At 44.1% G+C, this 24,149-nt stretch overlaps 1 protein-coding gene across 5 annotated transcripts in view; it reads right to left on the bottom strand.

The window, feature by feature from the left end:
• trrap (transformation/transcription domain-associated protein) overlaps nt 1-24,149 on the bottom strand; it is a 315,964-nt gene that overhangs the window by 185,031 nt on the left and 106,784 nt on the right. For all 5 annotated transcript variants that reach the window (XM_072269108.1, XM_072269109.1, XM_072269106.1 and 2 more), the window contains exons 34-39: nt 18,429-18,590; nt 16,121-16,302; nt 14,624-14,822; nt 13,741-13,869; nt 4,952-5,218; nt 1,017-1,223 (exon numbers count right to left, since the gene is read on the bottom strand). In XM_072269108.1, coding sequence (XP_072125209.1) covers nt 1,017-1,223; nt 4,952-5,218; nt 13,741-13,869; nt 14,624-14,822; nt 16,121-16,302; nt 18,429-18,590 — 1,146 coding nt within the window. The remainder of the gene's footprint in view (nt 1-1,016; nt 1,224-4,951; nt 5,219-13,740; nt 13,870-14,623; nt 14,823-16,120; nt 16,303-18,428; nt 18,591-24,149) is intronic.

Genomic DNA, 24,149 nt, shown 5'->3' on the forward strand with positions numbered 1-24,149 from the left:
GTGGAAGATAGCTCTTCCTTCCAGCCAAGAGTCTGCAACCAAGGTAAAGCAATGACAGGAAGACTCGATCTCATTGGAATAAACACAAGAGATTCTGCAGATCCCGGAAATCCAGAGCAACACACACAAAATGCTAAAGGAACTCAGCAAGTCAGGCAGCGTCAGTGGAAGTGAATAAACTGTCAACATTTCAACCTGAGGCCCTTCATAAGGACTGGCTTCTGCCCCCTCCCTTTCCAGACCCAAAGAAGGGTCTCAGTCCGAAATGTCAACTGTTTATTCCCCTCCATAGATGCTCCCTGCCCTGCTGAGTTTCTCCAGCACTTTGTATGTGTTGATCTGGCTGGGTATGTGTTAAACTGGGCAAGATGGAAAACTGAGATTAATCAAGTTCGCCCCCTACCACCCTGACATCAAGTGATGAAACAGCAACAGCAGAGCTGACAACTCCCTGCAGTAACTATCGGTTTATGACAAATGCAAACAATTGGATCTTTGGAAAAGCCATAATTCACTGTCCAATCCTGAATGCACTTCCTGTAGGTGGTGAATCACCTCCTTCAACCACTGCTGATGAAGGTAATCCCTCAGTGCTGTGGGTTAGGTAATTCCAGGATTTAAATCCACTTATGATAAAGGATTGAAGATATAGTTTTAAGACAGTGTTTGTGACTTGGAAAGGAACCCAGAGACCAAGGACCTGATGTTTGTTGCCAGTGGAGGACAGAGCAACAGAGGTAAGTAATCGAGGTGAGGAAACACCCTGAAGTACAAAACCTTGCTCCTTTTACATTAGACTAGCTTTATTTGTCACAGGTACATCAAAACCTTGAATAATGCAGCGAAACGTGATATTTGCGTCAATGACTAACACAGTCAGAGGATGTGCTGGGGGCAGTGGCAAATGTTGTCCCACTACTGCCGCCAACATAGCATGGCCACAAGTTACTAACCCTAACCCGTATGTCCTCAGCACATGGGCGGAAACTGAAGCACTGAAACAGTAGGGAACTTACCCTGAAATGTTGAACTATCAGATGCAAGATATGGACCAGCTGAGGGACCGTGTACCCCTCTTCCACAATGATTTTTCTCGTCCAGTGAGTAAGCATCTGATGGCCATCCTCCATCCGAGCAGGAACAGCTGGGGTCAGAATGGCCATTGCTTGTCGGACCACCAATCGAGCCTCCATCGCGTGGGCTTTTAGCAGACTGAGGAACACCTGTGCAGAATTGTGTTCAAAACTTAGTTAAGGAACATGTAACCTGACGATGCATCTTAAATTCATACCCAGTTAGCCCACAGTTAACCCATCACCCTTCCTCAAGCTACAATGGCTGCTGCAATCAAAGCACCTAGCAGAGCATTTAGAGGGAGGGGTAAGAGCTTTAGAATGGGCCTGAGGGAGACCTTTCACCCAGCATGGTGAATACCTGGAAAGTCCCACATGAAGCAATCACTGATAGCATTTCAATGTTTGGATAAGGACTTGATTCAAATTCAGATTTATTTATCACAAGTACATCGAAACACACAGTGAAATGTGTTGTTTGCATTAAGGATGGGTTGGGGTAGCCTGCAAGTGTCGCCACACATTCCGGCACCATCATAGCATGCTCACAATGCTCAGCAAAACAACTCAGAACACAACTAAACAGAACATAGCAAGTTATTAGTCATAGAACACTACAGCACAGAAACAGCCCCATCGTTCCATCTAGTCCATGCCAAACTATTAAACTGCCTACTCCATCAACCCACACCCTCCATACCTCTCCCATTCATGTACCTATCCCTACTTCTACTATATGTTGAAACCGAACCTACATCCACCTCTTCTGCTGGCAGCTCGTTTCACACTCTCACCACCTTCGAGTGAAGAAGTTCCCCTCAGGTTACCTTTAAACATTTTACTTTTCATCCTTAACCTATGACCTCTGGTTCCAGTCTCACCCCAACCTCAGTGGATACAGCAACACATATAAAAGTTGCTGGTGAATGCAGCAGGCCAGGCAGCATCTCTAGGAAGAGTTACGGTCGACATTTCGGGCCGAGACCCTTCGTCAGGACTAAACTTCGTTTCGGGCCGAGACCCTTCGTTAGTCCTGGGGGCTAACTGTCAACTGTACCTCTTCCTAGAGATGCTGCCTGGCCTGCTGCATTCACCAGCAACTTTTATGTGTGTTGCTTGAAATTCCAGCACCTGCAGATTTCCTCAGTGGATAAAGCCTGCTTGCATTTACCCTATCTGTACCCCTTATAATTTTGAAAACGTGCCAAATCTTCCCTCATTCTCCTACACTCCAGGGGAAAAAAAGTCCTATCCTATTCAACCTTTCCTTATAACTAAGGTACTCAAGTCTCCGCAAAAATCATTGTTATTATTTTACCTTATTCTAGCTCGATGCACTGTGTGATGATCTGAACTGCATGAACAGTATGCAAGTCAAGCTTTTTACTGTATCTTGGTACATGTGACAAATACCAATATAAATTGAGGTTATTATTTCAGTCATACCTAGACTAAGCACCAAAACAAAACTTATACCAAGACCTGTCAAATAATCAAACAGCTCTGCTCAAAACTCCAAAGCATCAGCACTAAATGACTGTCACATGGACAAAGTAAAAACAGAATACAAGAGCTGCACTTTGATACAAGACCATAAGGTATAGGAGCAGAGTTAGGCCATTTGGTCCATTGAGTCTTCTCCACCATTTCATCATGGCTCATTCAATTCCCTCTCAGTCCCAGTCTCCTACCTTCTTCTTATATCCCTTTATGCCCTGACTAATCAAGAACCTATCAACCTCTGCCCTAAATATATACAATGACTTGCCCTTCAAAGCCAAGATTCCACAGATACACTATGACCTGGCTAAAGAAATTCCTCCTCATCTCCGTTCTAAATGGACGTCCCTCTATTCTGTTCACTTTGATTTCAGGTACACTCTATAAGCATGTCCGAGTCATCAAGGAAAACAAACAAGGTAGCTCCAGAAAAATATGAAACCATTTGTGTCCTTACAATGGCTTTAAAGAGTTCCACAGCCAAATTAAACAGTTCTGAAGCTTAATGACTATCGCTTTATTGGCAAGGATGAATTTCAGTTTTCCCTCATGCTAACTTCTGGCAAGTGGGAAAGAGATGAGAGGTTAAATGCTGAGCTTTGAGAAGGATTGGCTGAGGATGGAGAACTCCCCTGATTCCCTACCCTTTTCAGGCAATTCTAATGAGATTTCATACAATCACAAACAGGTATATAACACATCGATTTTATATTGGAAAGCACCTGTGCAACCCCTCAGTACTGAAGCAATTCCTCGATAAACTACTGGTGCACCAGAAGTGAGATTTGACACCCATGGGCGTGTGTATCAAGTGAGTGTTGCTGCAATTTGGCTTAATGTAGCTTAAGTGCAAAACTGTTTAATATGCATACTTATCACCTTCCTACTCAAAGACACAAGAGATTCGGCAGATGCTGGTAATCTTCAGCAACACACACAAAATTTTGGAGGAACACAACAGATCAAGCAGCATCTATGGAGGGGGATAAACATCAACCGTTCACTTCCCTTCACATGGATGCTGCCTGACCTGCTGATTTACTCCAGCACTTTCTGTGTGCTATCTTGAACACCAGTTAACAGAAAACACTAACATTACAAAAACAATGTGAATTGATTTAGGGGAAAAAGTTAGAGCTTAAATCAGAATTCTTTTATACACTTCGTGGCCACTATTAAGTACACCTGCACAACTACTTGTTAATGCAAATCTCTAATCAGCCAATCATGTGGCAGCAACTCATGGTCAAATAAAAGCATGCAGATATGGTCAAGAGGTTCACTTGTTATTCAGACCAAACATCAGAACGAGGAAGAAATTTGATTTGATCTAAGTGATTTTGACTGTGGAATGATTGTTGGTACCAGACAGGGTAGTTTGAGTATCTCAGAAACTGCTGATCTCCTGGGATTTTCATGCACAACATTCTCTAGAGAATGGTGCAAAAAACAACAAACATCCAGTAAACAGCAGTTCTGTGGGCGAAAATGCCTTGTCAATGAAAGACCTCAGAGGAGAATGGTCAAACTGGTTCAAGCTGACAGGAAAAATGGCAGTAAGTCAAATAACCGTGTGTTACAATAGTGGTGTGCAGAAGAGCATCTCTGAATGCACAACACATCATTTCTTGTCAGTGTCACTTTACGTAGAGACACTCGTAAGCGTAGTGTAACTTTATGGATATACAATATCTATGTATACAAGCTATCTAATGCATTTACATTTTACTTTGCTTTATTAATACTATGTTCTTATCCTTGCAGAGGTTGGTTAGGGGAGCGGAGAAGGTTATTGGGGTCTCCCTACCATCTGTCCAAGACCTCTTTCAGAGTCGATGCCTCCAGAAGACACGGTACATCATTAAACACCCCTCACACCCTCTCCATGAACTGTTTGTTCTTCTGCCATCAGGCAAACGTTACAGGAGCATCAAAACTAAAACCACAAGGCTACTAAACAGCTTCCTCCCACAAGCAGTCAGACTGCTAAATAGCTGCTCCACCTGACTCTGCTTTGGACACTTTTAACTTACACAGGACACTTATAACTTGATTTTAACTGACATGTGGCTGTTGTGTTTTACTATTTATTGTTATGTTTATTATTTAGTGTTGCGTTTGTTATGTTATGATTGCACTGCCCCTGAGGAACGCTGTCTCATTCTGCCCTGCAGAGCTGATGTATGGTTAGAATGACAATAAAGTTTTTTGAATCTTTGATTGTATTTTTTATGCTGCATCATAACTGGAGTAACAATTATTTTTTCCCTTTTACACTTGTGTACTGGAAATGACATTAAACAATCTTGAATTTAAAAAAAAAACAGATTTCACAATATACATCAGTGATAATAATATGTTAAAAACAGAAGGTCTACCTGCAAGACGATCTTTTTATGAATTGCGAACTTGGCTATGATGTGCGCCAGCAGCAAGTGGCCACTGTACTTGCATGCTGGGTCCACGCAGGTTTTGGAGAGCAGGCAAGGCCAGGCAAACGTCATCAGCCTCCTCAGCTTACTGTTGCGATTTTTGTTGTTGTCATGTATGTGGTGAGGGGCGTGCTCAACCAGAAGAGTAGCAAACTGCAGCAGGTAAATCCTCAAGGCGTCCAACATTTCCGCGTGCTTCTCTGGGTCCAGAACCTGGAAAGAAAGGTAAGTGCAATGACTGATACAGATTAAAGATTAGCTTTCACTGGGTGTATTTAAAGTGCAGGCTGATAGGTTCTTGTTTAGTGAGGGTTTCAAAGGCAGGAGAATGGGGTTGAGAGGGATAATAATTCAACCACGATAGAATGGCAAAGCAGACTCAATGCGTCAAATAGCCTAATTCTGCTCCTAGCAACACACATTAAAAATGCTGGTGAACGCAGCTGGCCAGGCAGCATCTATAGGAAGAGGTACAGTTGACGTTTCAGGCCGAGACCCTTCGTCAGGACTGCCTGGCCTGCTGCGTTCACCAGCATTTTTTATGTGCGTTGCTTGAATTTCCAACACCTGTGTATTTCCTTATGTTTGCATAACCCACCACATGTACATTGAAACATACACTGAAATGCTTTGTTTTGCATGAATGACAAACACAGTCTGAGGATGTGCTGGGGACAGCCCCAGTGCTCACATGCCTCCGGCACCAACACAGCATGCCCACTATGTTCAGCAGAACAACAACAATTATAACTAACAACCTGCAGGAAAGATAACAATAAGCTTGAAGGAGAGCTGAGAAAATTAACAAGGATGTTGCCAGGACTTGAGGACCTGAGTTATAGGGAAAGGTTGACCAGGTTAGGACTTTATTCCTTGGAGTGTAGGAGAATGAGGGGAGATTTGATAGAGGTATACAAAATTACGAGGGGTATAGACAGGGTAAATACATGCAGGCTTTTTCCGTCAGTTTGGGTGAGTCTACAAATAGAGGTCATAGTTTTAGGGTGAAAGGTGAAATATTTAAGGGAAATCTGAGAGAGAACTCCTTCACTCAGAGGATGGTGAGAGTGTGGAACGAGCTGCCAGTGGAAGTGGTGGACACAAGTTCAGATGTAACACTGAAGCTGGTGCTGTCCTGCGGATGCGATTAGATCAGCTTTATTTCACACAGACATATACAGCAACGTACAGCAAAATGCACCGTTTGTGTCAACAATCCACTCAGTATGAGGATGTGCTGGGAGCAGCCCACAAGCGTTGTCATGCTTCCAGTGCCAACACAGCATGTCCACAACTCACTAACCAGTACATCTTGGGAATGTGGAAGGAAACCGGAGCACTTGGATGAAACCCATGCAGATCCAGGGAGACCGCAAAAACTCCCACAGGCAGCAGCAGCAAATGACTCCTAACTGCTTCATCTCTGGTGCTAGAAAGTGTTGTGCTATGCTACTGTGACAGTCTATTATCAATAGTTAATTAATAATTAACTGACTCAAATGTAAAGGCACAGACAATAAAAAACCACAATGAAAGTTTATTCCCACCTTATGAACCGAGAGTGACTGAAATGCACTGTGCCAAGCTAATATAGTACAGGAGCTAGCCATTTGGTAAGATCTTGAACAAGATTTACTAGAGTATCATGTTCCTGCATTAATTCCATCTCTTCAAAATCTAAAATACTGCCTTGAACAGGGGTTCTCAACCTGGGTTCCACAGGCCTCTCAGTTAATGGTATGGGTCATAGCATTAAAAAAAAAGGTTGGGAACCCCAGGTATAACTCAGTGACACAGCCTCTAGAGCCTTCTTGGGTAGTAAGTTCAGTGGCAACCCCTTACTTTAACATGGTACACCCTGGTTCTAGAGGTGGCACAATAGCATAGTTACTACAGGAGCAATGACTTTGGTTCAATTCTGCTGCTGCCTGTAAGGAATTTGTACGTTCTCCCTGTGACTACGTGTGTTTCCTCCAAGTGCTCTGGTTTCCTCCCACATTCAGGTTCAAAGATTCATTGGTCACATGGGTGTAATTTGGCAGTGTGGGCTTGTTGGTCCAGAAGGGCCTATTACCATAGACTCCCCAGCCTGGCTTATCATTATCCCCACATCAATCCTATCAAGCTCTGTAACATCAAGAAAACACAGTAGAAGCATATCAGTTCCACAGACTACTGGCACATCCCAAAACCACACCACCCCCCGCCCACTGTCAAACCTACCTACACAGGGCATTTCCTGAACAATGCAGTTTGGACTCACTGGAGTTTAGAAGAATAAGGGGGTTCTCACTGAAATGTATCAAATATTGAATCTTATCTAAATAGTGTGCAACTCCGCCATGGATGGTCCCAAGCCCGGCTGCAAAAGGAGGAGAGTTGGGCATGGGGCTAGCAACCCCATCCCATAAAAACCCAGGGCTACAGAAACACCAACAGAAGCTCCAAAGATCTCAGCCCTAGGAGAAGAAGGATATTTGAAGATGGGCTACACCTGGGGACAAATTGAAAGACTGGCCCAGGGCGGAGGTCTCTGGCGAGCTGCTGTCGGCAGCCTATGCCCCAGTAGGGATGATGGGCTTAGTAAACAGAGTGGATGTGGACAGGATGTTTCCAATAGAAGGAGAGTCTAGGACCTCTTTCTGGCTTGTTTCATTCTCTGGTAATGATTCAAAGCAAATTAACTCAGTCACTGCTGCCTGTAAAACTCCTGGAACTTCTGGCAATCTATCTCAGTCTACTTTACATGATTCAGCTGTTCCACACATTAACTAATTCCACACAAGTGTGAAAGCCATGGGCATCCTCAGTCCTCCAAAAGATGGAAAACTCATAGCTGGAAATGTTTTAAATTGTGGGAATATTTGAATTATTCATGGTTAGCATGACTGAACTTGTTCATGTAAGAGCTGAAATGAGTTCCTACAGGTGAGACAACAGACTCTTCTTTGAGATTCAATCACAATTTAACACTGATTAACAATTTATAGCTGTGGTAAACAGGATGAACTAATGAATTAGTCATGGCTATGCAGCAGAGAAATGGGCCCTGCGGCCCAACTGGTCCATGTTGCCTATGATTCCCATCCCAGCTAGTTTCATCTGACTGTGTTTCGCTCGTATCCCGCTGAACCTTTCTGTGTAGAGTACTGTGCAAAACCCTCAGGCACATACATAAGGAGTGATTGATAAGTTCGTGGCCTAAGGCAGAAGGAGTCAATTTTAGAAAACTTAGCACATGTATTTTTCCTACATTTACACACTTAGTCCAGCAGTTGTGAAGCATATGGATTCCTTCTTTGTAGAAGTCAGTGTCTTGGACCTCCAGAAGTGGTCCACAGCAGGGGTGATTGACAGGTTCGTGGCCTAAGGTAGAAGGAGATGAGTTATTAATTTCAAACTTCCTGCATTTTCACTCAAAGAGTTGAACTGCACGTAACAAGAGCTGCATAACTCATCTCCTGCTACCTTAGGCCACGAACTTACCAATCACCCCTGCTGTGGACCACCTGGAGGTCCAAGACACTCTCGTTACACGCACATGCAATTCAACTCTTTGAGCGATAATGCAGAAAGTTTGAAGTTAATAACTCATCTTCCTCTACCTTAGGCCACGAACTTATCAATCATCCCTGTGTGGACCACTTCTACAAAGAAGGGATCCGTATGCTCCACGATTGTTGGACTAAGTGTGTACAGGTAAGAGGAGATTATGTTGAAAAATAAATGTGCTAGGTTTTCTAAAATTGACTCCTTCTACCTTAGGCCACGAACTTATCAATCACCCTTCGTATATAGCTAGGGTGCTTAAGACTTTTGCAGAGTACTATATTTGTCAGCTTAGTTCCTTAAGGTTGTTATAGTCAGGGGGGAAGGGGTGGTGGTAATGGGATAAGCTGCCACTACCTATTAAATGCTCCCAATGGCATGCGCCTCAAATAGCCTCTGACAACCAAGTCCAGCTCCTGGACTTCATGTGTGGCTTAGCTACTAAGGCCGGCAGAACAATTTCTACTGACAGGAGAAGGGACAAAGGCTGGTTACTGGCGCATTTGTCACTTTGGGCAGATGGGGCTCATCAGCCGTGGTTGGCAGCTCACCTAGGTAAAGGAAAACGCTGATCTCAAATCTCCTCTGCCTTGTGGCTATAACCACTCACTGGGAAGGCTTCGGGAGTAAAAAAACTCCAAGGGAAAAGTCTGGAACAGGAATTCCTAAGGCAGTCCTATGTTGAGTTCATGCTGACTGGCAACTCCTGCGATGCTGCTGGTACCAAACTGTATTGGTCTCTGCTGTTCCTTCGGGTTCATCAGACATGTGGAGAGGGGGAACTTGCTACATGGGCAACAGCTTGCTCTCCATGTTGTACTGCCCAGGCTTGCGTATATCAACCCTAACCAATGGAGGCCTCATTCATGTTTGTCAACGTGAAGCAGAGAGCGAGTCTGTAAATCTTGTGGAACCAAAGGATGTTGGCACTGGTAAGGATGGAGTGGAGCACCGCAGGAGGGGTGTGACACAGGTGTGCCAGGGGCTAGTGGAGGCAGTGCAGGCCAGGCACACCCAGCCCTGAGACACCAGGCAAGGTCATTTGATTCCAAACAATTGGTTTATTGATCATTACACAATGTCTCTCCGGTGCCTCCCACTCCCTCCCCACTCCCTTCCTCCTTTCCCAACCATGATTCTCCTCTCCCTGCCCCCTTCTCACTCTCAGTCCACAATAGAGACCCATATCAGAATCAGGTTTATCATCATCATCATCATGTGATCACTCGTGGTTGAGTATTATTCTTCTCCCGGTGATTGATCTGGTCACTTGTGGGTCTTCAGATGACTGAAGAGGCCGGTCTGTGATCCACAAGCCCTACTGTGGTGTTGGCAGGTGTAGGTCATTGAAATGTATTTGGTTGGGCCTTTCCCAGCCTCTCCTTACATTGAAGCCACTTAGTCTCAGTAGCATGGTGGAGGTTTTCTTCGAGCTGTGCAGACCCTCATAGACAGTCCTTCTCCAGCTTTCCCTATCCGGTGCTAATTTCTCCCATCCATTCAGGTTGATGTGGCACTTCCTCAGGTGGCTCTTGATATTGTCCTTGAACTGCTTTTTCTGCTGTCCAGGAGTGTGCTTTGCATTTTTGAGTTGGCTGAACAGGAGTTGTTTAGGGCAGCGGTCCCCAACCACCGGGCCGCGGACCGATACCAGGCCGCAGAGCATGTGCTACCGGGCCGTGAGGAACCGATATGATTTGGCGATATGAGTCAGCTGCACCTTTCCTCATTCCCTGTCACGCCCACTGTTGAGCCATTACCCGCGCATCGTCCATGTCAGCGCAGGAAGGAGATCAACTCCTCGAGCTTGCAAATGACGGCGGGCTGAAAAGTCTGTTTGACATAACATCTCTGCCAGCATTCTGGATCAAAGTCAACGCTCAATATCCTGAGATAGCCACAGAAGCACCAAAAACGTTGCTTCCATTTCCAACATATCTGCGATGAATGTAACAAAAACTAAATTGCGGATTAGACTGGACACAAGGAACCCCATTCGAGTATCGCTGTCTCCCATCACCCCTCGATAGGACCGTCTTGTTTCAGGAAAGCAAGCCCAGGGCTCCCACTGATTCAGCAATATTGGTGCGTTGCAATGATTTTATATGTTCATACGGGGAAAATATGCGCTGTGTTTAATATCCAAACGTTACTTACATTGTTATGATGCTATTGACTTATATAACCATATAACAATTACAGCACGGAAACAGGCCATCTCTGCCCTTCTAGTCCGTGCCGAACGCTACTCTCACCTCGTCCCACCGACCTGCACTCAGCCTATAACCCTCCATTTACTTTCCTGTCCATATACCTATTCAATTTTTCTTTAAATGATAAGATCGAACCTGCTTCTGACACTTCTACTGGAAGTTCGTTCAACACTTAGCTCCCCTGTCCTCCCCTGATAATTGACTTATCGCTATATTCACGCGAGGAAAATGTGCTGTGTGTTTAATATTAAATTCGCTAGATCATGCCTTTTAGAAACGAAATTGAGTGTATTAGCCACTTACCACCGATATTCCGGTCGTGATTAACACCCCCTCCGAACAGAATCGCCACACACGATTTGTGGAAAAATAATCGGCAGGTGCACGCATGCGCACTGGTGCCCGCGCAAGGCTTCATGGTCATTGTAGTCTTTCTCTGGGCAAACGCAACGTATTTGACTGCTACTCTTGTCCGTTGGCAACCATCTCCCACTCCCCCCACCCACCCGGTCGGCCGGTCCACTGGTCCGCAAGAATATTGTCAACATGAAACCGGTCCGCACTGCAAAAAATGTTGGGGACCCCTGGTTTAGGGAGGCAAGAGTCAGGCATTCAGATAACATGACTGACCCATCGCAATTCATGTTGAGTCATGATTGCAGCTATGGATTTAACGTTAGCTTCCTCCAGGATGCTGGAGTCAGTGTGTCTGTTCTTCCAGCTAACTCTCAGAATCTTACGGAGGCATCTTTGATGGTAAGTTTCTATGGATTTTATGTGCCTACTGTATGCTGTCCCTGACTCCACTCCATATAGGAAGGAGGGGAGGACTATAGACAGAAGCTTAATGTTGGTCTTGATACCCCGATCTTCAAAAACCCTCTTTCTCAGCCTGATAAAAACTCCACTAGACAGCCTGGTCTGCAATTTACTTACTTCAAGGTCAATGTTGGCTTTTGAAGAAAGAAGGCTGCCAAGATATGGGAATTGATCAGTGTTCTCCAGAGGGATGTTGCCAACTTGGATGGCTGGAGGTTTAGGAGCTTGATCTGGAGCAGGTTGGTGCCGGACTTGGGTTTTCTTGATGTTCAGATCAAGTCCCAGGAGCTTGTAAGCTCTGGCAAAAGCATTCATTATGCACTGTAGATCCACCTCAGATTCAGCTATGATGATGTTGTTGTCTGCATATTGGAACTCAATGATGGAATTAGTTGACACCTTGTCTTTGCCTTGAACCTGTTAAGGTTAAAGAGCCCCCTCCCCCCATCTGTACTATAGAGAATCTGGACTTGGCAAGTGAAGAATGGTTGTAATGAAAATGATACGCCCCTGTTTGACCCCGGTCTCAAGCTTAAAAGGTGCTGTTTCAGAACCGCTGTTGCTGATGACTGTTGCACTCATATCATTGTGTAAGAGCTGCAGGATCTTGAGGTATTTCTCCAGGCACCCGATTTTGGACGATACCTGCAGGGCAGGATGACTTACAGAGTCAAATGTTTTTGTAAGGTCTATGAAAGCCATATAAAGTGGGAGATTTTATTCCCAGGCTTTCTCCTGCAATTGACATGCTGTAAAAATCATGTCAAATGTTTCTCTGGCTGGATGGAAGCCACACCAAGACTCAGGCAGGAGGTTGTCTGCCAGAGGTGAAAGCCAGTCACATAAAATTGGATCAGTACCTTTCCTGTTGTAAGATGACTCTATAATTTCCGCATTCAGCTTTGTCACCTTTTTTTTGAAGAGTGTGACAACCGGGGAGTTCCTGAGTTCAGTTAGAACCTTCTGGTCGCACATCTTGACAAGCAAGACATGAACATGATTTAAAAGTTCTGTGCCACCTTCACTGAGGATTTCTGCTTGAATTCCATCAGGCCCAGTGGCCTTGTTGTTCCTCAATTTCTTGTAAGCTCTCTGCAGCTCTTTGATACTGGGAGGCTTACTCATGTCCTCCTTCAATGGGTCGTTGTGGGAGCTGGTTGATGACTTCAAGGTCAACAGTGGTGTTACAATTAATTAGCTCCTGAAAGTGTTCCATCGAGAATCGATGGCATCATTGTCCTTTAGCAGCCTTTGTCCATCTTTGGAGCGAAGGGGGTTTAGGCCCCAGGACTTTTGCACAGTACTGTACTTACCTAAATGCCTTTTAAATATTAATATATCTCTAATTTGGAATTATTATCCTTAACATATGTCGTGAAAATTGTTGTTTTTGCAACAGCAACATAGTTCAGTACATAAAGTATACTACAAATTATAATAACAAATGTAAACTCCATGACAACGACAGCGACCTGGGCTCAGTTACCGCCACCATCTGTGAGGAATTTGAACATCCTCACCGTCTCCTCTGACTGTGTATGTTTCCTACGTTTGCTCCGTTCTCTCCCACAATACGAACACATGCGGATTACTAGGTTAATCGGTGTAATCATGCTGCGCAATCTCGTTGGGCCATAAAGGCCTGTTACTGTGTTCTATCTCTAAGTAAGCATATATATATAAGCGCAAAAATAGCGAGGTGATGTTCAGAGACTGTTCAGAAATCTGATGGCAGAGAGGAAGAAGCTATTCCTAAAACATTGAGTATGTGTCTTCAGGCTCCTACACCTCCATGCACATGATAGTAATGATGTTCTAGGTGGTAAGGGTCCATAATAGTGGATGCCACCTTGCTGAGGCCTTACTTTTTGAAGACATCCTTGATGCTGGGGAGGCTAACACCCATGAACTTCTTTAGAAACTCATTCTTATTACAAACCACTCTCTCAATATGGTTCCTATTAAATCACTCTCCTCTCACTTTAAACCTGTACTCTCCGGTTGCTGATACCCAATCCTGGGGAAAAAGACAGTGTGCATTCACCCTATGAGGTGAATAGTAGGCCAAGGGGACCCGTTCTGTTCTATGAATTGGTAACTGAAGACTGGACGGCATGAAATTATTAAGAAGGGATACGGCCGACTCCACCTTACCTTGGTGATGAAAACACTGGTGATGCTTTCTGGGTTGTCCCCCTCAGGGTTTGGGGGTCCTAGCAGTTGCTCTCCTTCCCCTTTATCGAAACTGGACTGGAAAGCAGGGATCAGGATGTGCTGCAAAGCCTACAGAGACACAAAGCAAAACCAGTCAGCACATGGCATCCTGTGGACATACTGTAGGTCTTTCACTGGTACATCCAAGACCAACTACTCCAATAATTAACTTATAAGTGTCATTCAGAGTCATAGAGCGTTACAGCAGAAACAGACTCTTCAGCCCCTCTAGTCCATGCAGAATACCTTGTCCCACAGACCCACACCTGCACCATAGTCCTCCGGATCCATCCCACCCATGTCCTTATCCAAACTTCTCTTCAATGCCCAAAATGTCATCAGTTTATTCCCTCCATAGAGGAGGAGGAACTCAGCAGGGCAGGCAGCATTTATGGAGAGGAACAAACAGTCACTATTTCAGGCCAAGACCCTTCACCAGGCCTGGAAAGAAAGGGGGAAGAAGCAGAATAAAAAGGTGAGGGAAGAGCAAGCAGTACAAGGTGATAGAAGAAACAGTCAGAATGCTGCAGGAACTCAGCAGGTTAAGCCATGATTATAGAAATAAAGTCAACATTTCTGGCAGAGACCCTTCATCAGGACGATGCTGCCTGACCTGCCAAGTTCCTCCAGCATTTTGTGTATTGCTCTGCATTTCCAGCAACTGTAGAGTCTGTTATATGTGTAATTTAAGTTTGATGTTTTTATTTGTGAACATTGCTTATATAATGCTATGTTGCTGTGATACTACTGTAAGTTGTCATTGCATTTGTGCATATGATAATAAGCTTGACACTGACTTTAACAGCACTACAGATATATTCACCTTGGCTTTAAGCTCATCTCCAAAGTTTGGATCATAAAACTCCACAAATCGGAAAAAGAGGGCGCGCTTCTGCGGCACGCTGTAATTCTTCGGGATCTCCTCCTCCATGTATTCCTTGAGGAAGGTCATATTGCTGAGGAAACGTCCTGTGAAGGCTCGCAGCAGCTGGAAGAGCAGCTCAATCTCCGCATAGTTCCGCCTGTGGGAAGTGAATATTCATCCGCAAACTGGTCAGTTCAATTCACCTCCACAGGGCCTGATCAGACCTTACAACCACAGTCAGAATCAGCATCAGGTTTGTTACCACTGACTTACGTTGTAAAGTTTGTTGTTTTGCAGAAGAGTACAGTGCAATACATAAAAATGACTACAAAGTATAATTGTATATTTATATACACAAATATAAATATATACATGTATATTTGTGTATATAATATATATAATATGAATTATATTAATTCTATTAATTTTATAATACAGTTGAGTCAGGGCAATTGGGCAAAAGATTAATCAGAGCAGCAATTTATTTGGGACAACTGTTAAAGAACAAAAACTATTCAAGCAAATAGCCAGGATTCCCTTCGGTTATTTTGGACACTCTGCCACTTGATTGGGACAGAAGACTGTTGCTGAACAGTTTCTAACTAGCATCAGTGGTGCGCACTTGTACGATGCTTAGAGCGAACAGTTTTTAAATAGAATCTGTTGCATGTGTTTCTGTTCAAACAGTAGTGATTATACTCACTGATAGTTGTCAATAAGCAGTAAGACAATTTAGAACTGATTTGCTCACTGTGGTTTCAAGCATTCAGGTTTGGAGGTGCCAGAAATAGTTATTAGACATTATGGAGAGAACAGTTTTAAATAGCATCAGTTGTAAAAACTGTGTATAATATAATGTTTACTTTATGTTTCTCTTGAGAATGCTGCTAATCTGACACAATGGCATTCAGAATCAACTGGCTGAACATTACAGTTTAGCAACACATTGAGCATTTTGCACTAAAATTGAGCATTTTGCACTAAAATTGACCTTTTTTGTTCGAATTGCTTGCTTTCTTGTAAAAATTGTGTACAATTTAAATTTAATTTGTTTTCCTTGTGAATGCAGTTTATATGTGCCACGTGCCTGCGATACTGTTATACCTGTGCATGCATGAACTTGACAGATGATATAAAAAATCCATTTCGAACATCTGACTGAATAAGTTACTTTGTTCGATCATACAACGCCGAAAAATTCCAAACAATGGACCAGTAAAGATAATGCAATATCCTCACAACTTACAATAATCTAGCAAGCTGTAAATCACAGAAATTCAGGTTATGGTGCAAATTAAAACAATCTTTGTAACTTCACAACAAGCTTCAAACATTAGATGGAAGTTTAGAGAACTTTCACAAAGATTTTATGCTCAGAGTGGCCATAAATGAAAAATTTATGAAGGAAGTCTTTCATCTGAACCCTGGGAGCAAACAAAAAGGAATGTTCCATACTTGCAGTAATTCAGCAGACAGAAGGCAAGGAGTTTTGGCTCCTTCCAGTGCGTGGCAACCATGCTTTCCTTGCGATGTCGCTCCTGGAATGCGTCACTCACCCATACCCGTCGCAGGTGACTGACCAGCTGAGGCTGGCCTGACAGCCAGTTCCCGTCATTTTTCACGATGATGCTGATTATCTATCAGACAAAATGATGGTTAACTGGGTGATAGAACCAACCCACAGTAAAAATCTGTAAAACAGAAGGTGGGGGTGGGGGGGAGATTAAATACCTTTCTCTATCAGTCCCTCCTCCTCCACAGCATGGATCGTGGCAGCACACCACTCCTAGACTCCCTGGTCCAAAACTCTCACTACTGGAAACATCCTGTCCATGTCCAATCTAGGCCTTTCAACATTCAGTAGGTCTCCAAAAGATTCCCCCCCTCCCATGCTTTATTCTTCTAAACTCTAGGTAAAGTACAGGCGCAGAACCAAATGTTCCTCATACATTAACCCTTTCATTCTTGTGAATCTCCTCTTGACCCTCTCCAATCATTCATCCTCAGCATCAAACAATGAGGTTAGGTAGTATTCGCCACCTCCAAAAGCGAGCAAAAATTCTAATCATAGTCACCAAGTCAGACACCATCCACATATCTTACCTCTGCATCGGTGACATCACAACTATTCACAAGGCCTCACTTGAAGCTGTCAAAAAGATCATCGTACCAGCCCATACCATCATCTTCCAGCTCCCATTAGGCAGAAGGTTCAGAAGTCCCACACCACCAGGATGAAGATCAGCGGCAACCATTTGGTTCTTGGACCAACTAGCAAAACCCTTATCACTTTAAGTTTAGCAAAACTGGCCACTTTGATCCCTTTGCACCAAAGTAGACCTTTTTGTTCTAATTTAATTTCTTTAATAATTGGGTCTGTGTACATACACCTATTGAAGCTTCTGGACACATCTTCAGTGATGTTCCTGGAATCATCAGGTGTTTCGGGTCTTTCAACATCATACAACCTCCTCCAGGTGACCCAGCCGGGGCTGATCAGACCCCAGCTTGTGTCCAGATGGCTAGCTACTTATGACTCCATGGCTCCCCTCTTTTGAGCCACAGCCATCTTGAGGCCCTCTCTGTCACATCGGTGTTACTGCGGATGGCTCTCCTCTTCCTTTCTCCCTCGATCCCTAAAATGCTGAAGGCTCTAACTAAAGAACGGGCTACGAATCCCCTACAACCAACCTCCACTGGGAAACACCTCACTCTCCATCCAGCCTGCTGACAGTTGCTGACCAGTCCTGCGTACTTGGAGAGCTTCCTTTCAAAGGCCTCTTCCAAGCTATCTTCCCATGGGACCGTCAGCTCCAGCAGCACCACACTTCCAGTGCCAACAGAATATGCCCACAACTAATTAACCCTAACCGTATGGCAATGGAATGTAAAGGGAAACTGGAGCACCCGGAGGAAACCCATGTGGTCACGGGCAGAATACAAAATTTTACAGGCAGCAATGGGAATAGAACCCCAATCTTACAGCTGACACTGTAATAGAGGTACGCTACTATGCCACCAGTATGTATTGGATCTGTGCGTTATCAATGGACAAGATGGATAGGCGGACCATTACCTGTGGTGTTGGCTTTAAGGTTGCAGCTACAACACCAGGTTAAAGACCACCACCAAACAGAACATGCCCTCTTCTCATTACTACCATAACAGGGGAAGTGTGCACTCAAAGCTTTAAGACAGCAAATTCCCTGCCAAAATCAGCTTTCTAAATGAACAGTGAACACATGGACACTATCTCACTATTTTTTGTTCTTTAATAACAACTTATTGAGCACTTTTCATACAGGTGGTGTAGTTCAAAGTGTTTTACAATGGGATAAAGTGCAAGCATGAAAATAAAATTAAAAAATAAAAATAAAAATAAACATGAAAGTAAAAGACAAAAAGATATTAGTTAAAGGCAAGATTAAATAAATATGATTTGAGCTGGTGTTTAAAAAAATGTCAACTGAGTAGCATCCCCTATAGTTCTAGATATTGAATTCCACAGTTTAGGAGCGCAGTTCAAAAAAGCTGACCTGCCAGTTAGCTTTTGAGAAAGTGTTGAAATTAGAGAGACCAGCAGAACACCCGAGAGCTCGAGCGGAATGATAAAATAAAAAGATTCTGTAATGTACTCATTTCCACTACTTTGTGGCAATAAACTCGTATTTGAATAAATATGATAGAAGACCAGAAATTCAATGCGGCAAAAATACCTAAAGGCTAATGTAATTTAGCAGCACATCTGGAGAGATTCACTCACCTTAATGGCTTGGAACTGGAGATCTAAGCGAATGTTACTGGTACTGGGAGAACCAGGCCTGACCGCAGCTTGCGCTCCAGGGAACAGCAGGTTGACGAAGCGTCCAGGTGTGGCTGCAAGTACGTCACGCAGTGGCTTCGCATCCTTGTGCTTGAGGAAGCTCTGGAAATAAGTGAACATGATAAGGAATCAGAGAAGATTAACTTGATTTGACCCATGACCATCGAAACACGCAGTGAAACACGTTGTTTTGCATCAATGACCAACACAGTAGAAAGATGTGCTGGGGGCAGCCTGCAAGTGTTCCCAGGCTTCCGGCATGTTTGCCATTTATTAACACTTCCTATCCTGTACATACATGGGAGGAAACCAGAGCTCCCAGAGAAAACTCAAATCAGCACGGGGACACCATTTACAGTCAGTGGCAGGAATTGAACTCCATCCTTACGGCTGGCACCGTGAAATCTGTACTAACCACTACACTACCATGCTGCCCGTGTTTCCACTTTCAGGGTGCTATGGGCTTGACCAGAATGATCTCTGAGCAAATGTCTCCTTCTGGAGAAGAAGTCACCAACTAGAATTCTTTTTTTTATTTTTATTCAGCAATTCAGAGCAAGAAAGCTGCGGGTGGAACGGCTAAGGGTTTCTGGAGTGAAGGCATTTTACTACTCGGGGTAAAAGAGAGGCAAGACTGCGCAGGTGTGTGACATCAGCTAGTAAAGCGGGGAAAGTTTAAAAAGACCGCCATATCCAGCAAGCAGCGTTCGGAGTGGGCAGCGGAGTGAGAGGTAGCAGAGTGATAGGGCTTTGGCTTATCGGGCTTAGGCGGTAACAGGACGAGGTAGGTTTACCTGTGCTAATTGCGGAAAGGAAGTGGTATGTGTGAGAGGCCGGTTTTCTGTGCTCGGTGTCCGATGTGGGAGGGCCTGGAGTCTCCCAGCCTCCCGGACGGCCATATCTGCACCTGATGTGTCGAGCTGCAGCTCCTAAGGGACCACGTTAGGGAACTGGAGTTGCAGCTCGATGACCTTTGTCTGGTCAGGGATAGCAAGGAGGTGACAGAAAGGAGTTATAGGCAGGGGGTCACACCGGGGCCACGGGAGACAGACAAGTGGGTAACAGTTAAGAGAGGGAAGGGGAAGAGTCAAGTACTAGAGAGTACCACAGTGGCTGTACCCCTTGACAGTAAATACTCCTGTTTGAGTACTGTTGGGGGGACGGCCTACCTGAGGAAAACAATAGTATCTGCCCCTCTGGCACAGAGTCTGGCCCTGTGGCTCAGAAGGGTAGGGAAAGGAAGAGGATGGCAGCAGTGATAGGGGACTCTATAGTTAGGGGGTCAGACAGGCGATTCTGGGGACACAGGAAAGAAACTCAGATAATAGTTTGCCCCCCAGGAACCAGGGTCCAGGATGTTTCAGATCGCGTCCATGATATCTTGGAGTGGGAGGGAGAACAGCCAGAGGTCGTGGTACATATTGGTACCAATGACAGAGGTAGAAAAAGGGAAGAGGTCCTGAAAAAAGACTTCAGGGAGTTAGGAAGGAAGTTGAGAAGCAGGACTGCAAAGGTAGTAATCTCAGGAATACTGCCTGTGCCACGCGACAGTGTATTGGAATAGAATGAGGTGGAGGATAAATGCGTGGCTCAGGGATTGGAACAGGGGACAGGGATTCAGATTTCTGGATCATTGGGACCTCTTTTGGGGCAGGTGTGACCTGTACAAAAAGGACGGGTTGCACTTGAATCCCAAGGGGACCAATATTTTGGCAGGGAGGCTTGCTAAAGCTACTGGGGAGAGTTTAAACTAGAATTATTGGTGGTTGAGAACCGAACTGAAGAGACTGGGGAAGAGGCGGTTGGCTCACAAATAGAGAAAGCTTGGAAACTGTGTGAGGGAGGATAGGCAGGTGATAGAGAAGGGATGCACTCAGACCGACGGTTTGAGATGTGTCTATTTTGTGTTGGGAACGTGGCCAAGTGGTTAAGGCATTCATCTACTAATCTGAAAGTCGCTAGTTCGAGCCTCAGCTGTGCTGCGTGTTTATGTCCTTGAGCAAGGCACTTAACCACACGTTGCTCTAGTGTCTGTGCGAGAAGTGGCGCCCCACACAGACTTCTAGTCTGCGCCTTGTAAGGCATGAAAATACCCGACACAGGCCTCTCATGGTCTGAGTCGACACTCACTCCCTCCCTCCCCCGTCCTCTCTCCCTATTTTAACACAAGGAGTATTGTGAACAAAGCGGATGAGCTTAGAGCATGGATCAGTACTTGGAGCTATGATGTGGTGGCCATTACAGAGACTTGGATGGCTCAGGGACAGGAATGGTTACTTCAAGTGCCGGGTTTTAGATGTTTCAGAAAGGACAGGGAGGGAGGCAAAAAAGGTGGGGGTGTGGCACTGTTGACCACAGATAACGTCACGGCTGCAGAAAAGGTGGACGTCATGGAGGGATTGCCTACAGTCTCTGTGGGTGAAGGTTAGGAACAGGAAGGGGTCAATAACTTTACTGGGTGTTATTTTATAGGCCACCCAATAGTAACAGGGACATCGAGGAGCAGATAGGGAAACAGATCCTGGAAAGGTGTAATAATAACATGATGGGAGATTTTAATTCCCCAATTATCGATTGGCATCTCCCTACAGCAAGGAGTTTAGATGGGGTGGAGTTTGTTAGGTGTGTTCAGGAAGGTTTCTTGACACAATATGTAGATAAGCCTACAAGAGGAGAGACTGTACTTGATTTGGTATTGGGAAATGAACCTGGTCAGGTGTCAGATCTCTTAGTGGGAGAGCATTTTGGAGATAGTGATCATAATTCTATCTCCTTTACAACAGCATTGGAGAGAGATAGGAACAGACAAGTTAGGAAAGCGTTTAGTTGGAGTAAGGGGAATTACGAGGCTATCAGACAGGAAATTGGAAGCTTAAATTGGGAACAGATGTTCTCAAGGAAAAGAACGGAAGAAATGTGGCAAATGTTCAGGGGATATTTGTGTGGAGTTCTGCATAGATACGTTCCAGTGAGACATGGAAGTTATGGTAGGATACAGGAACTGTGGTGTACAAAGGCTATAATACATCCAGACAAGAAGAAAAGCTTACAAAAAGTTCAGAGAGCTAGGTAATGTTAGAGATCTAGAAGATTATAAGGCTAGCTGGAAGGAGCTTAAAAAGGAAATTAGGAGAGCCAGAAGGGGCCATGAGAAGGCCTTGGCACACAGGATTAAGGAAAACCCCAAGGCATTCAACAAGTATGCAAAGAGCAAGAAGATAAGACGTGAAAGAATAGAACCTATCAAGTGTGACAGTGGGAAAGTGTGTATGGAACCGGAGGAAACAGCGGAGGTACTTAATGAATACTTTACTTCAGTATTCACTATGGAAAAGGATCTTAGTGATTGTAGTGCTGACTTGCAGCGGACTTAAAAGCTTGAGCATGTGGATATTAAGAAAGAGGGTATGCTGGAGCTTTTGAAAAGCATCAAGTTGGATAAGTCACTGTGACCGGATGAGATGAAGATGAAAAGAGGATGGTTTCTACAACAGGATAATGATCCTAAACACACCTTAAAATCCACAATGGACCACCTCGAGGCGTAAGCTGAAGGTTTTGCCATGGCCCTCACAGTCCCCCGACCTAAACATCATTGAGAATCTGTGGATAGACCTCAAAAGAGAAGTGCATGCAAGACGGCCCAAGAATCTCACAGAACTTGAAGCCTTTTAAGGAAGAATGGGCGAAAATCCCCCAAACAAGAATTGAAAGACTCTTAGCTGGCTACAGAAAGCGTTTACAAGCTGAGATACTTGCCAAAGGGGGTGTTACTAAGTACTGACCATGCAGGGTGCCCAAACACTTGCTTCGGGCCCCTTTCCTTTTTTGTTATTTTGAAACCGTAAAAGATGGAAATAAAAAAGTAATCTTGCTTAAAATATTAAAGAAATGTGCCATCTTTAACTTTATGCCTTCTTATGTCATCTTTTACTCGCTTAGCTATTCACAGTAACAGAAATTTTGATCGGGGTACCCAAGCTTTTGCATACCACTGTATCAACAATTTGGTTGAGGGGACCAGGTGGAATATATCCAGTTTTACTGATGAAACAAGGCAGCAGGCAGCGTGGGCTATGAGGAGGACATTGAGAAGTTTCAGCAGCAGTGACAATAGTTAGCAGAATCAAAGGCACATCGGATGGAATATTAGGTTGTAAATTGGCTTTTTGTAAGGCATAGATAAAGCAGATGTGGAAAGCATGTTGCCAATAGAGGGAGTCTCAAACCAGAGGGTACAGCCTCAGAATGGAAGGATGTCCCTTTATAACAGATATGAGGAGGACTTTCTTTAGCCAGAAGATAGTGAACCTGTACAATTCAGTGTCACAGACAGCTGTAGAGGTCAAGCCATTGGGTCTATTTAAAGCAGAGTTTGATAGGTTCTTGATCAGTCAGGGTGTCAAAGGTTACGGGAAAGGAGTTGAGAAGTGAAGTAAATCAGCATGATGGAATAGCGGAGCAGACTCGGTAAGCTGACTGGCTTAATTCTGCTCCGACATCACGAGTTCCGAAATACAGTGAAAAACTTGTCCTGCATACTGTTCATACAGATCAATTCAAGAGAAAACAATAAAAGAATGCAGAATAAAGTGTTACAATTACAAAGGAAGCACAGGTCAGGTAGACAATAAGGTGCAAGCCCAAGTAGATTGGAGGCTGGGTCATTGAGTATATTCAAGAGAGGGATTGGCAGATATACAGATATTATGAAAATAATGGAGCATAATTTTAAGGTGATTAGAAGAAAGTATAGGGAGCATCATCATCATCAGGTGCCGTGCCCAGTTTGAGCTTTGACTGCCATGGCCCACACACTCCTGTTTCAGGTCAAGTGGATCAATTCATTGGTATTCATTTCCAGTTCTCTGGCTGCTGTCTCCATCATCATGTGTCTTTGCCTTCCTCTTGCTTTCTTCCCTTCAATCTTTCCCATAATTACTGTGCATTCTAACTCCTCTTTTCTAATCACATGTCCAATTGCCTTTTCATGATCTCATACATTATTTCTCTTTTTGTGCTTGCTCTGTTCATGACATCCACGTTAGATATTCGTTTCGTCCATGATATTCCTTGCATCCTCCTCAAAAACCACATCTCTGCTGCTTCAATTTGTTTCCTCACGTTACTAGATATTAGAGTGTTACAACATTCTGAGCCATATAACATAACTGGATAAATGGACCATTTCAGTACTCTGAGGCGGGTTGTCATGCCTAGTTTAGTATTGGTCAGTATACTCTTCATTCTCATAAAAGTGTCCTTTGCCATCCCTATTCTTCTTTTGATGTCCATGTCGCACCTGCCATCTGATGTCACCCAGCTTCCTAAGTAGCAAAAGTTCTGTACTTGTTTTATGTCTTCCCCATTTATTCTCAGCCTGCAGATAGGATTCTCCTTCTTTTTGGATATCACCACACACTGTCTTTTTGCAATTGATAGATAGTGCAAAAACGGATCTTTCTTCAACAACTGTATCAATTAAGTTCTGTAATTCTTCCTCCGTACTTGCAATTAACAGTGTCATCCGCATATCTGAAATTATTGATGTTTTCACCGCCAACTTTGATTCCCAAGGTGTCTCTTATTTTTTGTAATATTGTTTCACTGTATACATTAAACAAATCAGGGGAGAAAACACACCCTTGCCTAACGCCTGTC

The sequence above is a fragment of the Mobula birostris genome, chromosome 9 (genome assembly GCF_030028105.1).
Source record: "Mobula birostris isolate sMobBir1 chromosome 9, sMobBir1.hap1, whole genome shotgun sequence".
Taxonomy (NCBI): domain Eukaryota; kingdom Metazoa; phylum Chordata; class Chondrichthyes; order Myliobatiformes; family Myliobatidae; genus Mobula; species Mobula birostris.